Genomic DNA, 14864 nt, shown 5'->3' with positions numbered 1-14864 from the left:
AAAAAACGCCCCTTTTCTTTTTACATTTACATAAATTTTAACATCACTATTTGTTGACCATTTCACCTCTATGTAGATGTGTGTGCATTTGTGTGCAGAGGATTGGGGACAAAGGGAAAGTACATTTCCCATATCAATAATCCGTCATCGAAGACAACGATGGGAGCCAGATCGATCGCTAGTTTGGTTTGGAACCACTATTTTGTAATTACGTGTATATGTAGACAATACAATTTTATATCAAAAAAATACAATTGCAACAGTGATTAAGACCTACTTTTGATAAATATTCACCATCCCTTACCTTCTACATGTCATCGTGACTCCTCACCTTGTTTGAAATGTCAATGTGCACCTTTCACCTTGTTGTAAATTAAGGGATTTATAATAATGTGTGTATAATGGACAAAACAAATTTTTATTAGAATATAACAAAAATGACGTGATTGTAGGCACACATTTAAATGTAGTCTTCATAACTCTTATCCCCCTTCACTTTAGCAGGCCTTAGTGATTCCTCACCTTGTTTTTTATACTTTCATAATTTGAATAGTTCATTGTTACACAATACACTTGTTTTTAAAAAAATGAAATACTTTATTGTAGAAATAAAGTTTTAGAATTCTAGTGTCATTTCCTCGTTTTCTCTCTAACAAAGAAACCTCTTATTATTAAATTCTCTCACTAACCTTAAGTAGCCATAGTGAACTTTCACCTTGTTTCATTGTATTTTGTTTTAAAATGCCAATGTGAGCCTTTCACTTTGTAGTTTAAGTGGGGCCCTTCATTACATGTAAAGCATTTTTTATTATGTATATATAATGGACAAAACAATTTTTATATTAAAACATAATAAAATGGCATGTTGTATGCACTCATCACATCCACTCCCCAACCCTTGCCATTTTTTTTCTTTATCGAAGAAAACAAGTGTACACTTAAAACTCTTTCGATTTTTAGGTCAAAATTTAAAGCATTTGCTAACACTTATAAATTTTTTGTCGGTTTTCTTCAAGGCAAACTCCGAATCTAGTCAAGATTTTGCAATTTCAACTAATCAAAATAGACTAAACCCTGATTTTTTGCGAGCATTGCTACTCCTCGTTGAATGAAAAGGCCTTAGTGACTCCTGACTTGTTTTCAAGGGTAGTGATGTGTATCCTCTTTGCATGACTAGACATTCAGAAAGGCCAAGAGTCAATCATTTACATGTAGAAAGAACCCTTCATCTATAAACATGTTCAATCAATGGTTAGTGATGAAAGGCCCCCATTGTATGGGTAGTATGTTATTATTTTGGAAATGACAGAGGGGTCCATGTAAGAGCCCAAAGGTTTAGGAAAATCCTAGTTCAACTCAGCTTAGAACTTGCTCACATTGGGAAAAATCCTTCTCAATTTCTTGTAAAATAGAATAAAACCCTTCCACGTTTTACAAGTTTTAGTCATATTCTTTATTTTTATATATTGAAAATCTCTTTTTTTTTTGGAAATGCTCACAAAAAATGTGCATGGTTACAATATTCATACCTAAAAATTAACAAGAGCAGCCCTGCTCAATCTGAGCTAGGACATTAGGAGATCCAAACAACATGAGTACCAGCTAACAAGGGAAACACCTTATCACTTAAAAGCAAAATCCACAAGCAAAGTCTAACAAGGGAGCCAACCTGATAGAAGAAGCTTGATTGATCTGGGAGCCACCTATTGAGAGCATACCAAAGGAGAAAATCGAGTAGAGGACACCACCAATCTAGGGATGGTGCCACCTTGTCCCCCCGGGGAGTCCACTATGTAAAAATTACATATAGCACGTGCGAACAAGAGGTATTTAAATAGTCCCTTACTTGTGTATTTTCAAATATTAAATGTACCCCTTATCTATGTATTTTTGTAAAAAAACTAGTCCTTCTATGATTTTTTTTTCTTTTTTCAATTAAAAAACCCTTTATGTAAGTACATTTATATGTAAATGTACCTAATTCTAAATCCCTTATTTTGTTCGCACGTGCTACCTTATATATTTCCTAGTGGACGCCTCGAGCCTATCCCACATCGTCCATAGAATGGCCCAAAATAAGTCCCAATAGTCGATGTCAAATAGGAATCTGAGTCCCCATGAGAGTATCCAAAAGATCCAAAGAAATATACAAGAGCTTGCACAAGCGAATGGGGAGTACAACCAATAAGAAAACGCCCAAAAATCTGATACTCTCTTAAACCTTGTAAGTTCCTTATAAAATCTCAATGAAAAGGATTTAGTTCCTTTTTTCAAAAGCTCGTTTCTTAACCTTGAACTGCATGCCATTATATGTGTGTGTGTGTGTGTACACATACATACATACATATATATGTAAGAAATGTAGAACAAAATAGAATCTTCTAGCAAGGAGAGTAGAGAGAGATACGATGCAAATTAGATTAGTGGGAAATTAAAAAAAATAGATTAGCACTATTACAAAGTGATGGCATCATCCATTCGTGTGCTCTCAAGGTAGACCTTAGATGCCAATATAAACAAGTAGAGCTAGTAGTCAGAAATACAATGGGCTGGTTATCCTTCCATATGGATGTCATGGTTCATGGAGATTGCCTCCTTATATAAATGTCTTTGGGCTACCCTCTCTCATGAAATAAGTATGTCCATGCGCCCATGTGTAGCCAAGCCTATCTAGAAATCGTCCATCGACCGTTGAATGCCACGTGCTTGCCACTAGCCATTGACTACGCGCCATTGATTGACCATTTTTTGGTCACTTTTCGACCGTCGTACGGCCAAGATATTCCAACGACTATGAATTTGCTATTTTTGGTGAGTGATTTCTCACGTATGATGGCTTTTGAATTTGCTTTGTATCATCCGAATAAAAAATAAAGGCCTCATCAGCGTGTAAGTTGGAATTGTAAGGAAATGGCCTATGAACTTTGAGAATAGCAGAATTAGGATAATTAGATAAATCATTTTTGTGAGATTACTTTGAGAACATAGAGGGTGAACTTATTTAGTGGCAACAACTTAACCATAATACTTAATTAACTTGGCATGAACAATACTTTTGCAAGAGAAAGAGTTTAGAGAACTTGACAACAGGTGAGGACCAGATTTATGTGGAGCCGGTCCCCCCTCCAATAGGCTTTTGTATTATATGTTCTCCCATAAAGAGAGACTTATGTTCCTTGTGACCTAGGTGATGCAATCAAGATGGAAATCTTCTTGCGTCACGAGCATAACATAGACTTTGTAAAAAGCATTAACTATCCACAGCCTCAGTCCCAAGGCCTCAAACACCTTCAAAGGTGGAGAGAGATAGCGGGGAATGAGGGTAGGGGAGAGGAAGAAGAAACATTCATAGGAGAAAGAAATAGTTCTTCTTCTTCTTGCTAGCATACATAATAGCATAGTAATGAAGATGGAGAAGATGGCAAGCTTAAGCATTGAAGCATGGCTCTTGGTTGGATTTGCATTCCATAGCCAAGAGTGTTGGTGTAAGCTCTCAACTTCTCTACTAGCTTGGAGAAGGAAATGGAGCTCTTGCACTTTCCACTTCACACAATGAGAGAGAGAGAGAGAGAGAGAGAGAGAGAGAGAGAGAGAGAGAGTACCCCCCAAGCTAGCCCCCTTCTTGCTTTGGTCGACCCCCTCTTCTAGCACTATCTTGCACATGATTGGACCTCTTTAAGCTTGGCCAATCACATGCTTAGTGCATATCAAGCGACAAGGGTAGCCTTGGGATAGGTGTTCCCCTTTCCCCTTTGAGAGAGAGGACTTGATAAATGCATAGATAATTAATAAAATTAACTAAATTATCATTGGACCCCTTAGGAGACCAATCAGTAGGCTTTAGGCACACCATGAGGAAACATGAAGAGGGAGCTTGACAAGTGTCCTATTTACTTTCTTGTACCAAGCTTGCCTTGTGTGAAGATGTATGTGTTATCTCTCTATCCCGTACAATGAGGGCTCTCGCCCCCCCTTGTGTAGGGATATGCATTGACTTTTGAATACCTTACCCCCTCAAGCACCTTAGTCATGGAGCACCTTAGCACCTTAGTCATTAAGCACCTCAAGCACCTTAGTCAACAAGCACGACAAGCACCTCAAGCTTGGGCCAACGGGCTCCCACCTCAAGCACAACCCTAGATTACCTAAGGTCCAAGGCTTTTCACACTAACTATTGGAGGTCTTCAATGAAGCTAACCCTAAGGTCTTTAAGCTCCATTAGGTAGCCTCGCTCTTAGACATACCATCTCTCATTTGGACCCCTTAACCATTGGCCCCGTGTTGAGATAGATTTGTAAGCACGTGTCTATATTCCAGCCCTTGTTCTCGTTTATTTTCCCACATTAGATAATAAGTTTAATATGAGAAAATCATTTGGGTTGGTTAGATATAGATCTTTTGACATTACCTCTCTCTTGAAATCATAGTCGTCCTCGACTATGAGGTAGAAGAGATAAAGCCTTAGTCATTATCAAGGTTTCTTAGCGGGTAGAGATAAAGCCTTAGTCATTATTCCAAGATGAGTGACCAATCCATTTGGTGCTTGGGAGACGTAGCTGCCGCAAGCATGTCTGCTCTTTAGTCCATTTCATTCTCCCAAGTAGAGTGACAAATTCTACTTGGTGTTTGAGAGACATCGTCACAAACATGATTATAAACATGCATATTACTTAAATTTTGCACAATAAAAAGAGAATGTCTTATAAAACAAAAACATTGATCATTTAAAGAAACATGTACATTTGCTTACTAATGTAGCATTGTAAGCATTAACAAGGTTCATACTATCCTTAAGCTGTATTCCTTGCATCCATCTAGTATCTTCAAAAGGATAATTTTTGAACTTAATAAGATACCGTCGGATAATCTGTCTTCATGCCGAAGGATAGCTTCGAGTTGTAGCACCTCTTCTCGGTCTTCGATTTCGAGAGGGTCACTTGATTGTGCTTACCAGCCATGTGAGCAATATGAAATAAAATCGCGAAAGAAAACTTGCCCACCTCATTTGTTTTTTGGAAAGCTTGGTTTGCGTCATGAAGTACTTGAGACTTTGGTGGTCTGTTCGTAAAATAAATAGAGTCCCCAATAGATAGTGCTTCCATGTGTCTAGGGCATGTACAACAACTAAAAGCTCTTTTTCATAAATGACTCGTACATCCGTATTGAGCCTTCGGCTGTCATATGCTATGGCGCCATGCCCTTCTTGAAGCAAGAATGCTCCAAGGAAATCACCACAAGCATCACATTGGACCTCAAATGGCTTTGAGAGATCCAGAAGCATAAGGACTGGTTGAGAGGTTATCTTCTCTTTGAGCTTGTCAAAAGAATTTTGCTCCTTAGCAGTCCATGAGTATTTAACGTTCTTCTTTGTTAAGCCATGTAATGGTCTTGATGTTTGAGAGAATTTTGCTATGAAGCATCTATAGTATGCACATACCAATAAAGCTTCTTAGCTCATGTAGATTCCTTGGATTAGGCCATGCTTTTATTACCTCTAACTTTGATGGATCCATATGAATACCATCTTGAGAGATAATATGACCTAAGTATTGAATCTCTTGAAGGAAAAATTCACTTTTCTTTTGATTGATTAAAAGCTTGTTCTCCCTCAATGCTTGAAAAATCACCTGGAGATGTTGCTTGTGTTCCTCCAAGGACTTGGAATAGCTGATGATATCATCAAAGAACACTCCCGTGAATTTGCGGTAGGGTCTAAAGATTTTCTCCATTAAATGATTGAACGTGGCTAATGCGTTAGTCAAGCCAAAAGGCACGACTAGATATTCATAAAGATCGAACATTGTACGAAACACAGTCTTTATAGGATATCTTCATTCACTATCCTTATTTGATGGTAGTCACTTTTAAGGTCAATCCTACTGAAGTAGGTAGAGCCTTGTAGCTTATCAAATAGATCTTTTAACCGAGCTACGAGAAATTTGTTTTTGATAGTGATATGGTTTAGTGCTCGATAGTCCACACACATGAGGTATGTACCATCTTTCTTTTGCACTAAATGGACTAAGAACAAAAAGGAGAGGATCTAGGCCTCACCATCCCTTTGTCTACCAATTCTTATACTTGTCTCATGATCTCCTCTTGTTGAGATTGGGAAACTCGATAAGGAGGTTTGTTAGGCGATAAGCTTCCTGGAAGGAGCTCAATTCAATCGTCATCATTCCCTCGTTTTGGAGGTAAGTCCATAGGGATATCATTGATGAACACATCTTGGAATCCTTTTAGAAAATTAGACAAGTCTAACTCTTCTTGATTCCTACCATTTACATTTGATGAAACATTAGGATCTTTTAGGGACTCTTTGATAAAAATCATGTACGCAGAAACTGAGCTATCAAATGCAGGAGGATTTACAAGTGGTATAGTACGACCAGACTCACTAGCATCTATATACATGTTATTTCCGCTCTAGGTGAAGTAGATTCGCCTTTCAGGGAACTTCATGTTGGCAGCCATGCGGTTGAACCATGGTGCCCCTAGGATAGCATCCTCATGTTGGAGAGGAGATATGAAAAAGTCTTCTTTGTTGACATAGCTTTGGACATGCAGTCTCAACTTCCCAATCAAGGGAGTAACAGAGGCTTGCTATCCCTTGAAAGCGGTATCGACAATTACAATATCTCCCATCTCGAAAGCATGAATGCCGAACTTGGTGTCCAACTCCATTGATATGAAGTTGTGAGTAGAGCCAGGGTCAAACAAGATGAAGGCACCATGTTCCCTTACCTTTTCCCAAGCATATGAGAGAGGTGATCCTTTGCATTGAGCATCCTATGTTGGAGCTTCGATAGTGGAAGCTCTAGGAGTCTCATTGCAGGCATTTCTCTTGGGGCAAGAATGATAACCGTGTCTTTTCTCCCCACACTTAAAACATTTGTGGTCCTTGCGAAAAGCCTCAAGCTCTTCAGGAGAGAGTTTATTTTTACCTTTGTAAACTCCCTTCTCCTTGGAACGATTGTTGTTGTTGTTGGAATTGCCTTGGGAAGAATTTTGGGCATTGGTTTTCCCCTTTGCATCATTTTTGTCTTTGCTTTCCATGGGCTTGACATTCCTTCTAGCCCCTTGTTGGAAATTGATGTGCGGAGCAACCATAGTAGGGTGGATTACTTTAATAATAGAACCAGGCCATTAGGAGTTGACATACTCGGCCATCTCTTCAGGTAATCCTGCATAGAATTGTTGCTTTTGCTTGGCGAAGTCTATCTTTTGAAAGACAGCCTTGAAATGTAAATCCCATAATTTGTCCACGTATTTGTGGATACACTCATGGGAGAGAAGCTTCAAACTCTGCCATTCGGTAAGCACTTTGTCATTTGCATCGCTTGCAAGGAATTGCTTCATGATGGAAACTCGTAGAGTTTTCCATGTATTTGGGGCTTTGCCATTGCCACGAAGGCTAGCCCACCATTGACGAGTTGATTTCTGGTTCAAGTGCATAGCTACATGGCGTAGCTTGGAGGACTCCGTGAAGCCGTCGTCTCCAAAGGCAGCATCAAATTGCTAGATGAAGGCCAATATAACTTTGTCGATAGTACCAAAGGTGTCATCGTAGGTGAGAAAAGGGATACTCTTTCCTCCCTCTTTGAATTTCTTGAGCTTTTGGGACCTTCACCATGCAAGGTAAGATTTGTGATGTCCTCCCCTCTTGTATTCTTTAGGAGAATACCCATAGCTTTCGTTGGAAGAGGAGGAAGGTGAAGAAGAAGGAGAAGAGGGTGACCTCTGGTTGATCATTTCCTCTTGGGAGGAGTTGACGACCGTCTACACTGCCGTCTTTGTGGAGCCACATCTTCAAAGGAACTTAGGCATTCATTACTTTCTCGTTCTTTGGATTCCTCCTCTCGTATGGGAGAGAGTCTTCTTTTGGGGGTGTCATCAAGAGGCCTCTCTCTACTACGGTCCGATGTTGACGTTTCACAACTCCATTCTATTGTGGTATGTAAGCAGTAGTAAGGTGACACTTAATGCCATGCTCATTGCAATAGTTGTTGAATTTATTTAAAAGGAATGTCTCCTCCTCTATATGTGCAAAGTTTCTTGACCTTCTTTCTTGTCTCATTTCTACAAGCTTGTGCAACACTTTATTTTTTTCAAAATCTTCAGACTTTTCATGAATGAAATACACTCACATCTTTCCACTAAAGTCAACAAAAAGTCCAATGATCCATCCAAAAATAAAAGTAGACATTTTACTATAGAGATTCACATGTACCACTAGAGGAGAGTTTGCTTGATTATTACTCGCTTGTGGAAATGTCTCTTTTTGTTGCTTGCCCATCATGCAAGCCTCACATATTCATTTATATTTGAGATTTGAGGCATGCTTGCTTAGATCTCTGCTTCTCTTTTAGCACAACAATACTTAGGTGACCAAATCTCGTTACAGTAAGTGCAAAAAGCTCATAAAGATTGTTGTGACTTACTCCCTTTCCCATTGTATTACCTTTAGAATCCAAGATTTTTGCTCTAGTTTGCTTGAAGCAAACTTCAAGACGAACAGTGATTGAAGCAAACGAGAGAAAATTCTTCTTGATTTGTGGCACGTATGACACATTTGAGAGTTTCTTAGTTTCACTTGTGAGTGCAAGAAATTATTCCAGAACCTTGTGCTACGCACTTTGCATTATTCCTAACAATTGTACACTAATGAGTTCCTATAGAGGCTTCTAGGAACTATACGGTATACCAATCTTTCTTACTAGTCATATGTAGGGATTCTCCACTATCTAAAATCCAAGAACCATCAACAAACGGAGTTTATGCTCCCCTCTAAGATGTACAAACGGAAATAAGAATTGTACGGTGCTTTTAGAGGACCTATGGGGAGCCCTCTAACAGGACATTCCCATGAGACACTTTCAAAATTGCTCCCAAACTTTTCTTAAAGGAACCTAGAAGGTAGCTAGAGCCTAGTACATCCCCACACTTTCACATCCCTTTTCCAAGACTTGCTACTTCAAGTCATTTCCTTATATCAATGTTCGGCTCCAAACATACAAAATTCCTTTCCTTGAATTCGCCAAGAGGAAAATTTTAAAAACTAGGTGTTTTTTTAAAAATATTTTACACTATTTGTCTCTATTTTGAGGCTGAATTTCTCCTTTTCCCCTTGCCCTGAACCGGCATTTTTGAAATTGAAAACGGCAAGATAGTAAGCTGAGACACATTTTTCCCGAACACTTGAAATGTAAGCTGCCAAGTCACTTCAAACGAGCGTTTCTTTTCATAAACTTTTGCCTTTTAACAAAAGTTTATGAAAAGGAACGGCCTCCTTTAAAAAAAAAAAAGGGATGCATGCTTTATGAAACAAACACCCTCAATTCCTTTTCCAAACGCACCGTGGAAAGGCCTCCTAAGATGTACATTGTACAAATGTAAATGGTTAAAATGAGAATTGTACGGTGCCTTGAGGCTTGAATATTATATGCGGAAAGAGGTTGACCGTTTTCACACGTGTCCCAGAAGATTTTTGCCCTTTCCGGACATGTCCGGCATTGTCTGCGGCGACGTTTGCTACGCGACCACGATCAACATGCGCCATTGATACAGTCTCCGCTTCAGCCTTCAACCGACCTCCGATCCTTCCAGCTCAGAACCCTGCGTCTCCATGTCCCCCTTCAACAAGCTCACCATCCCTCGCTCTCCTTCTTATGGGCAACGGGCCTTTGATTCCTCGGTACCTCTCTCTCTCTCTCAGATCGCCCACATACTCGCACTCTAAAACAGGCACGTTTATCTCGATATGAGCTCTCTAATGCTTAGCTCTTAATGGGAGCTCACAGTGGATACACTTATGTCTATTGTAAGGATGGAAGTGCTGTTATAGTGCACAATGTAGGTGTTGTTGAAGGAGGGACATTAGAGCCAAAAACCAATGGTGGACATAAGCCAATTGAATATTGGATATAATGATGAGAAGAGATCTTGAAGAAGTGGAAGCCTTGTTGGTGCGTTGGAGTGTTTTGAGGGAAATCCAGATAGAGAGATATGACCATTGGGGAGATTTCTATGAAAGAATATTTTGGGTAAACCAGAAAAATACTGTGAAACAACCTGCAGAACTATGGGAGAATTTCCAAAAAGAAACAGAATGAAAGGATGCAAAAGTTGTTGACTGGAGCTGGCACACTGCATGTACAACCTTGCCTACAGGTGAAATGGCAGCCAATCACCTCGTGCATGCTATAGCAAGCGAATAGAAAAGCACTAGTGGAGGCATCCCACATGACTAAGTAACCCCCCTCCTCCCCCCTCCAGGAAGGACATATTTCTCCATGTTTTATATCATCTTTGGACAGAGATGACATAAAAACAAAAATAAATAAAACTTTATCCGAACCTGAATACAAAAAATTCTAAGATCTTCAAGACAGAAAAAGATCCTTTGAGTCATCCCATGATGCCTTTTATAATGGGGTCCATAGCCGCACCATAATGCCTTTCATAATGCGGTCCATCACCCCCCATAGCTCACTTTACAACGTATAGATGTGGAGCGGTCTTTGATGTAGTTGTTTCTATTACACATGTAAGGGAGAGGTGGTAGGATATCTGCTCAAAGTACATGCGTTGAGCACATTAAGAAACGTGATTGCCCAGAGAGATCATTAGTTGCTGGAGTTGCCATCCTCTCGCACCCATTGAAAAGAATTCATAGCATCCTTGATATGGGCCATCCTTTTTGTCTTCGAGAGGAAGAATAAAAGGTGAGGTTTGTGTGCCCTTAAACAACTTGAAACCTCGACCTCGTCCACCCATGAGTGCAACACTGTATCATTATGCTATGGTGTGCTTGCTGAAGTAAGTGCGATAAAAATGGGATGATGTATTTGACTTTTTTTGGCCTACACACACACACACACACACACACACACACACACACACACACACACACACACATAGTAAATGGTGACACGTGGAGCATATTATCTTGATGTAGAGGAGGATGAGCACCATAATCTCAGAAAGATAGTCGAATAGTAGTAGTAAAAGGATGAACAAATTTAGTTCCTAGTAGTTCCTACTTCTGCAGTGAGAAATATATTGAGGCTTCTGCCATACATTCCTTTAGAGAACTCTAACCTTGGGGTAGCCCATTTTGATCTTTGTGGGCATGTTGCAGGTCCCTGAAGCAGTTCCTTAGACCTCTCACCTTGAGTATTGATATTATGTTGTGTATTGGATGTTGATCGCAAGTTGAGTGGGTACATTTTCTGATACACAAGTGGAAAAGACAAAGTTCAGACGAAGATTTGTAAGGAAGCAAGTTACAAGAGTGCGAATGTATGTGCTCATATGGTGTTGCTAGAGTAGGCAACAAAAGATGCATTGAAGACAAGAACTGGCCTCCAATCCAGTGGACACCTCGACTCCAATCTGGCTTGACTCCGATAAGATCCTTTGACACTAGAGAACACCTGCAATGCCACATGAATGAACAAGGCAAATGTGGAGAAGAGGTAGAAAGGGACAAGACATCTGAGAATAAGATAGAGAGAGAGAGAGAGAAAGAGAGTGGCTCTCCATGCTGATAACAAATTGCTCACACAAGTGACCGAGGGTGGTCCGACATAGATCTGACATGCCCCAATGGATAGACCCAAGGTACACAACTGTGATTGCTACTGCCAACTGCTCCTGTAGACAAAACCACTTACATAGTCTCAACATGGGTTTCCCTATCCTCCTATGAAAGCAAGGCTTAGGCGGGATCTTCGAGCAAGAGACTAATAGATAGAGAGAGAGAGAGAGAGAGAGAGAGAGAGAGAGAGAGAGAGAGAGAGAGAGAGAGAGAGAGAGAGAGAGAGAGAGAGAGAGAGAGAGAGAGAGAGAGAGAGAGAGAGAGAGAGAGAGAGAGAGAGAGAGAGCATCTCCTCTCCGGTGCTTGCACCTCTAATGTGGTGCTCTGCATTTGGATGATCACATCGTCTCTGTGTAGATGCGCTGAGAAGAAAAACACATGGAAGGTCTCTCTACTGCCCATCACTTGCACTGTGGTGCTGCCCCAAAGCAGGTGATTGAAGACGTGTTGGGCTGGCCCTCCTGTCACCGTAGGGATGCCCTCTAGGGGCGCCTTGCTTACCTGGGCCTGTGCACACATTACCTCCCAATGGTACCCCTGCCCTGCATATATCTCCCTAGAGGTATTGGTCGGGGAAAAGCAAGAAAATAGGCACCTTGGGCTATAGGGGAAAAACCAGGCAAGGCTGGAAAAATACTCCCAGCCGACAAAAGCCTGATAGCCATGGAACAAAACTAAAACCTTGAGCTAAACATGGCTAAACACATTCAGACACGAGAAACAACCTCACTACGGCTGGGCACAACCACAAAACAACCCTCACTGTCTTAACACCTGTCCCTTGGAGAAATTGGGACTTGGCTAGATAAATCTAGAGAGGTGCTATAACTCTAACATCCCCTCTCAGCTCTTGGAAAGGAAAACGGATTAGAAAGCTGGAGCGAGAAATCTGCAACTGTAAAGAGGGTTTTGTGGACAAGGTATCTGTAATAAATTTCCGCAGTAGAAAAGTATGCTGCTGTTTATGATTCAACTGCTACCCCCAAAAGATGTTTAGGAAGTAAAATGATGTCCGCGCTGAAAGTAAATCCAGATCTTACAAGAATCTGCTCAACTCAACCGACTCACAAGTCGCACAACTAGCATTTGCAAATGTCAGATGCCGCGGAATTGAAATGGTGAAGATCTAGACTTTACACTTTCACAAATCTTTACTTATTTCCTTGGTTGAGTGGGTGCTATTTAGTACGAATGATGTTCCTTGTAGAGAGCGAATAAAAGAGGTAGAGAGAGAGAGAGAGAGAGAGAGAGAGAGAGAGAGAGAGAGAGAGAGAGAGAGAGAGAGAGAGAGAGAGAGAGAGAGGAGGAGGAGGAGGAGGAAGAGGAGAAGGAGGAGAAGAAGAAGAGAAGAGAGTTTTAACGTCAAAGGAAACTATCCCAGACCTTAAAGATCTAGCCGACGAGGAGTTGAACTCAAGACTTGTTATTCAAGAGGGAAATGGCATAACCAATCTACCACACTTGGGTGATAGAAAGGTTATACCATTTTCCTCTTTTTATTAGCTCGCACACACACACACACATCCACACACACACCCGAGAAGAAGAGAGTATTAACGTCGTAGGAAACTATTCCAAGAGACCTTAAAGATCTAGCCGACGAGGAGTTGAACTCAAGACTTGTTATGAGAGAGAGAGAGAGAGAGAGAGAGAGAGAGAGACCAGATGGGGTCCCAACCAACCCACTCAAGGGCCCCCCCACACCGTTGCCGATGTGGTATTTGCTTTTGATTGCATAAATGGAACGTACAGACATGCAATACCTCAAATGCAGACTCTATTGACTTGAAGGGGGAATGTCGCCGCGGTTTGCTCTTCAAAATGAAGCACCTCAGGGGTTGATATGATGCACCTTTGGATCCTTTTTGATGAGGGGTTGTTGATGGCCACCAAGGGATAGATTTGGGGCTGATTTGCGCGCTCGATGTGAGAGGAATGAATGGTTGAAAACGTAGATGATGATGGAGCCGATAATGGACAGCAATGGGAACACTCGATGCGGCGAGGGAATGGCCGAGAAGAGGTCAATGGGCTGCCGCAGGTCCAGGCTGCTGCAAGGAAAGTAGCGTTAGCAGATTCTTGACATCTCTGGCGATGGAACGGGCTGAAAACTGAAAACGCTGGCTGCTGGGGCTGATCTGACACAAGGCTGGCAGGGATGAGCAAATTGCTGGGTTGATCTGTTGTCGACAGGGCAGCAAAAATGCAAGGACTGATTTCTACAAAACACTGGGTCTGCACTAGCGCTGACTCCTTCGTCTCCAAAACGCTGGGGCTCTACTTCTCTTATAGGGTGGGTATACTGCTTAAGAACCTCTTAAGAGTTAGGTAGGGCAAACTTGGAAGACAAAGTCATAAAAATAAAGCATGTATATGATTTACTAATAAACTTGACTTAACAATGTTCCTAGGTGAAACGGCCGCACATTTGCTAGCCTGGGAATCCGATTGACGCGGGGAATGGCTTGTTGGATTCCTCTAATCTAAAAGTACATGCACGGCATGCCAAATGCCCACCGAAGTGTAACAACATCTGTCAAAACGCTTGTACAAACCCAAGAGGGAGATGAACGAGATTTGGATGCGATGGCTAAGTGAATGTGAAATGAATGAGATTGTAGGGCATCAAGATTTCTATTTGGATGAGAAGGATGGATATTGTTGTGACTGCATCAAGAGTTCCGGAAAGATGAGATGGCTGCACAGTGATCTAGGCGCATCAAGAGTTTTGGACGGGATGAGACGACTAGATTAAATGATTGAAACACAGTGTTCAGTGTGAACTAAGTGTAATTTTCTAAATTGCATGTTATGTGAATATATTGTCTTGTGGGGATAGTCATGGGCATGGTGTTAGGTGCAGCGGAATGAATGTTGTATTTGCTCAAGATTAGTGATCTTTATTGCTCAAGGTTCCTTTTTGTTCTTAGGGAAAGAGAGAGCTTTCTGTCTTATGGAGAGTGCTATGATCACGAACAAAGTGAATGGATATTGTGCGTGCAAGTGAATGAGACTGAGAGAAGGAGAGAAAAGAGATACGACACCGAGAGGTTTGTAAACCCTCCTTCGAAGGCCCCACTCTCGTCGGCGAGAGTGGTCTAACTTGATTGCACAAATGCGTACAATGCAGATGCAATGGACTGATGCAATGGGACTATGCCGATGACGACGACGGTGATGACGACGGCAACTTGGCTGAAATCTGGGCTCTTCTTGATTGCTGATTTCTTGGACTGTTCAAGGCTGAAAATGGCTGTTTTGGTCG

The 14864-nt window shown here is 41.2% G+C and overlaps 1 protein-coding gene across 1 annotated transcript in view; it reads left to right on the top strand.

The window, feature by feature from the left end:
* Positions 1 to 9481: 9481 nt before the first annotated feature.
* LOC147418412 (uncharacterized) overlaps positions 9482 to 14864 on the top strand; it is a 75258-nt gene continuing 69875 nt past the window's right edge. Inside the window, exon 1 of the mRNA XM_086506871.1 lies at positions 9482 to 9694. Within this exon, the coding sequence (XP_086362997.1) occupies positions 9626 to 9694 (69 nt within the window). The 5' untranslated portion in view covers positions 9482 to 9625. The remainder of the gene's footprint in view (positions 9695 to 14864) is intronic.

This window comes from Adiantum capillus-veneris, chromosome 30 (genome assembly GCF_014529385.1).
Source record: "Adiantum capillus-veneris isolate H3 chromosome 30, ASM1452938v2, whole genome shotgun sequence".
NCBI lineage: Eukaryota > Viridiplantae > Streptophyta > Polypodiopsida > Polypodiales > Pteridaceae > Adiantum > Adiantum capillus-veneris.
This window is presented reverse-complemented; position numbering and strand designations above follow the sequence as displayed.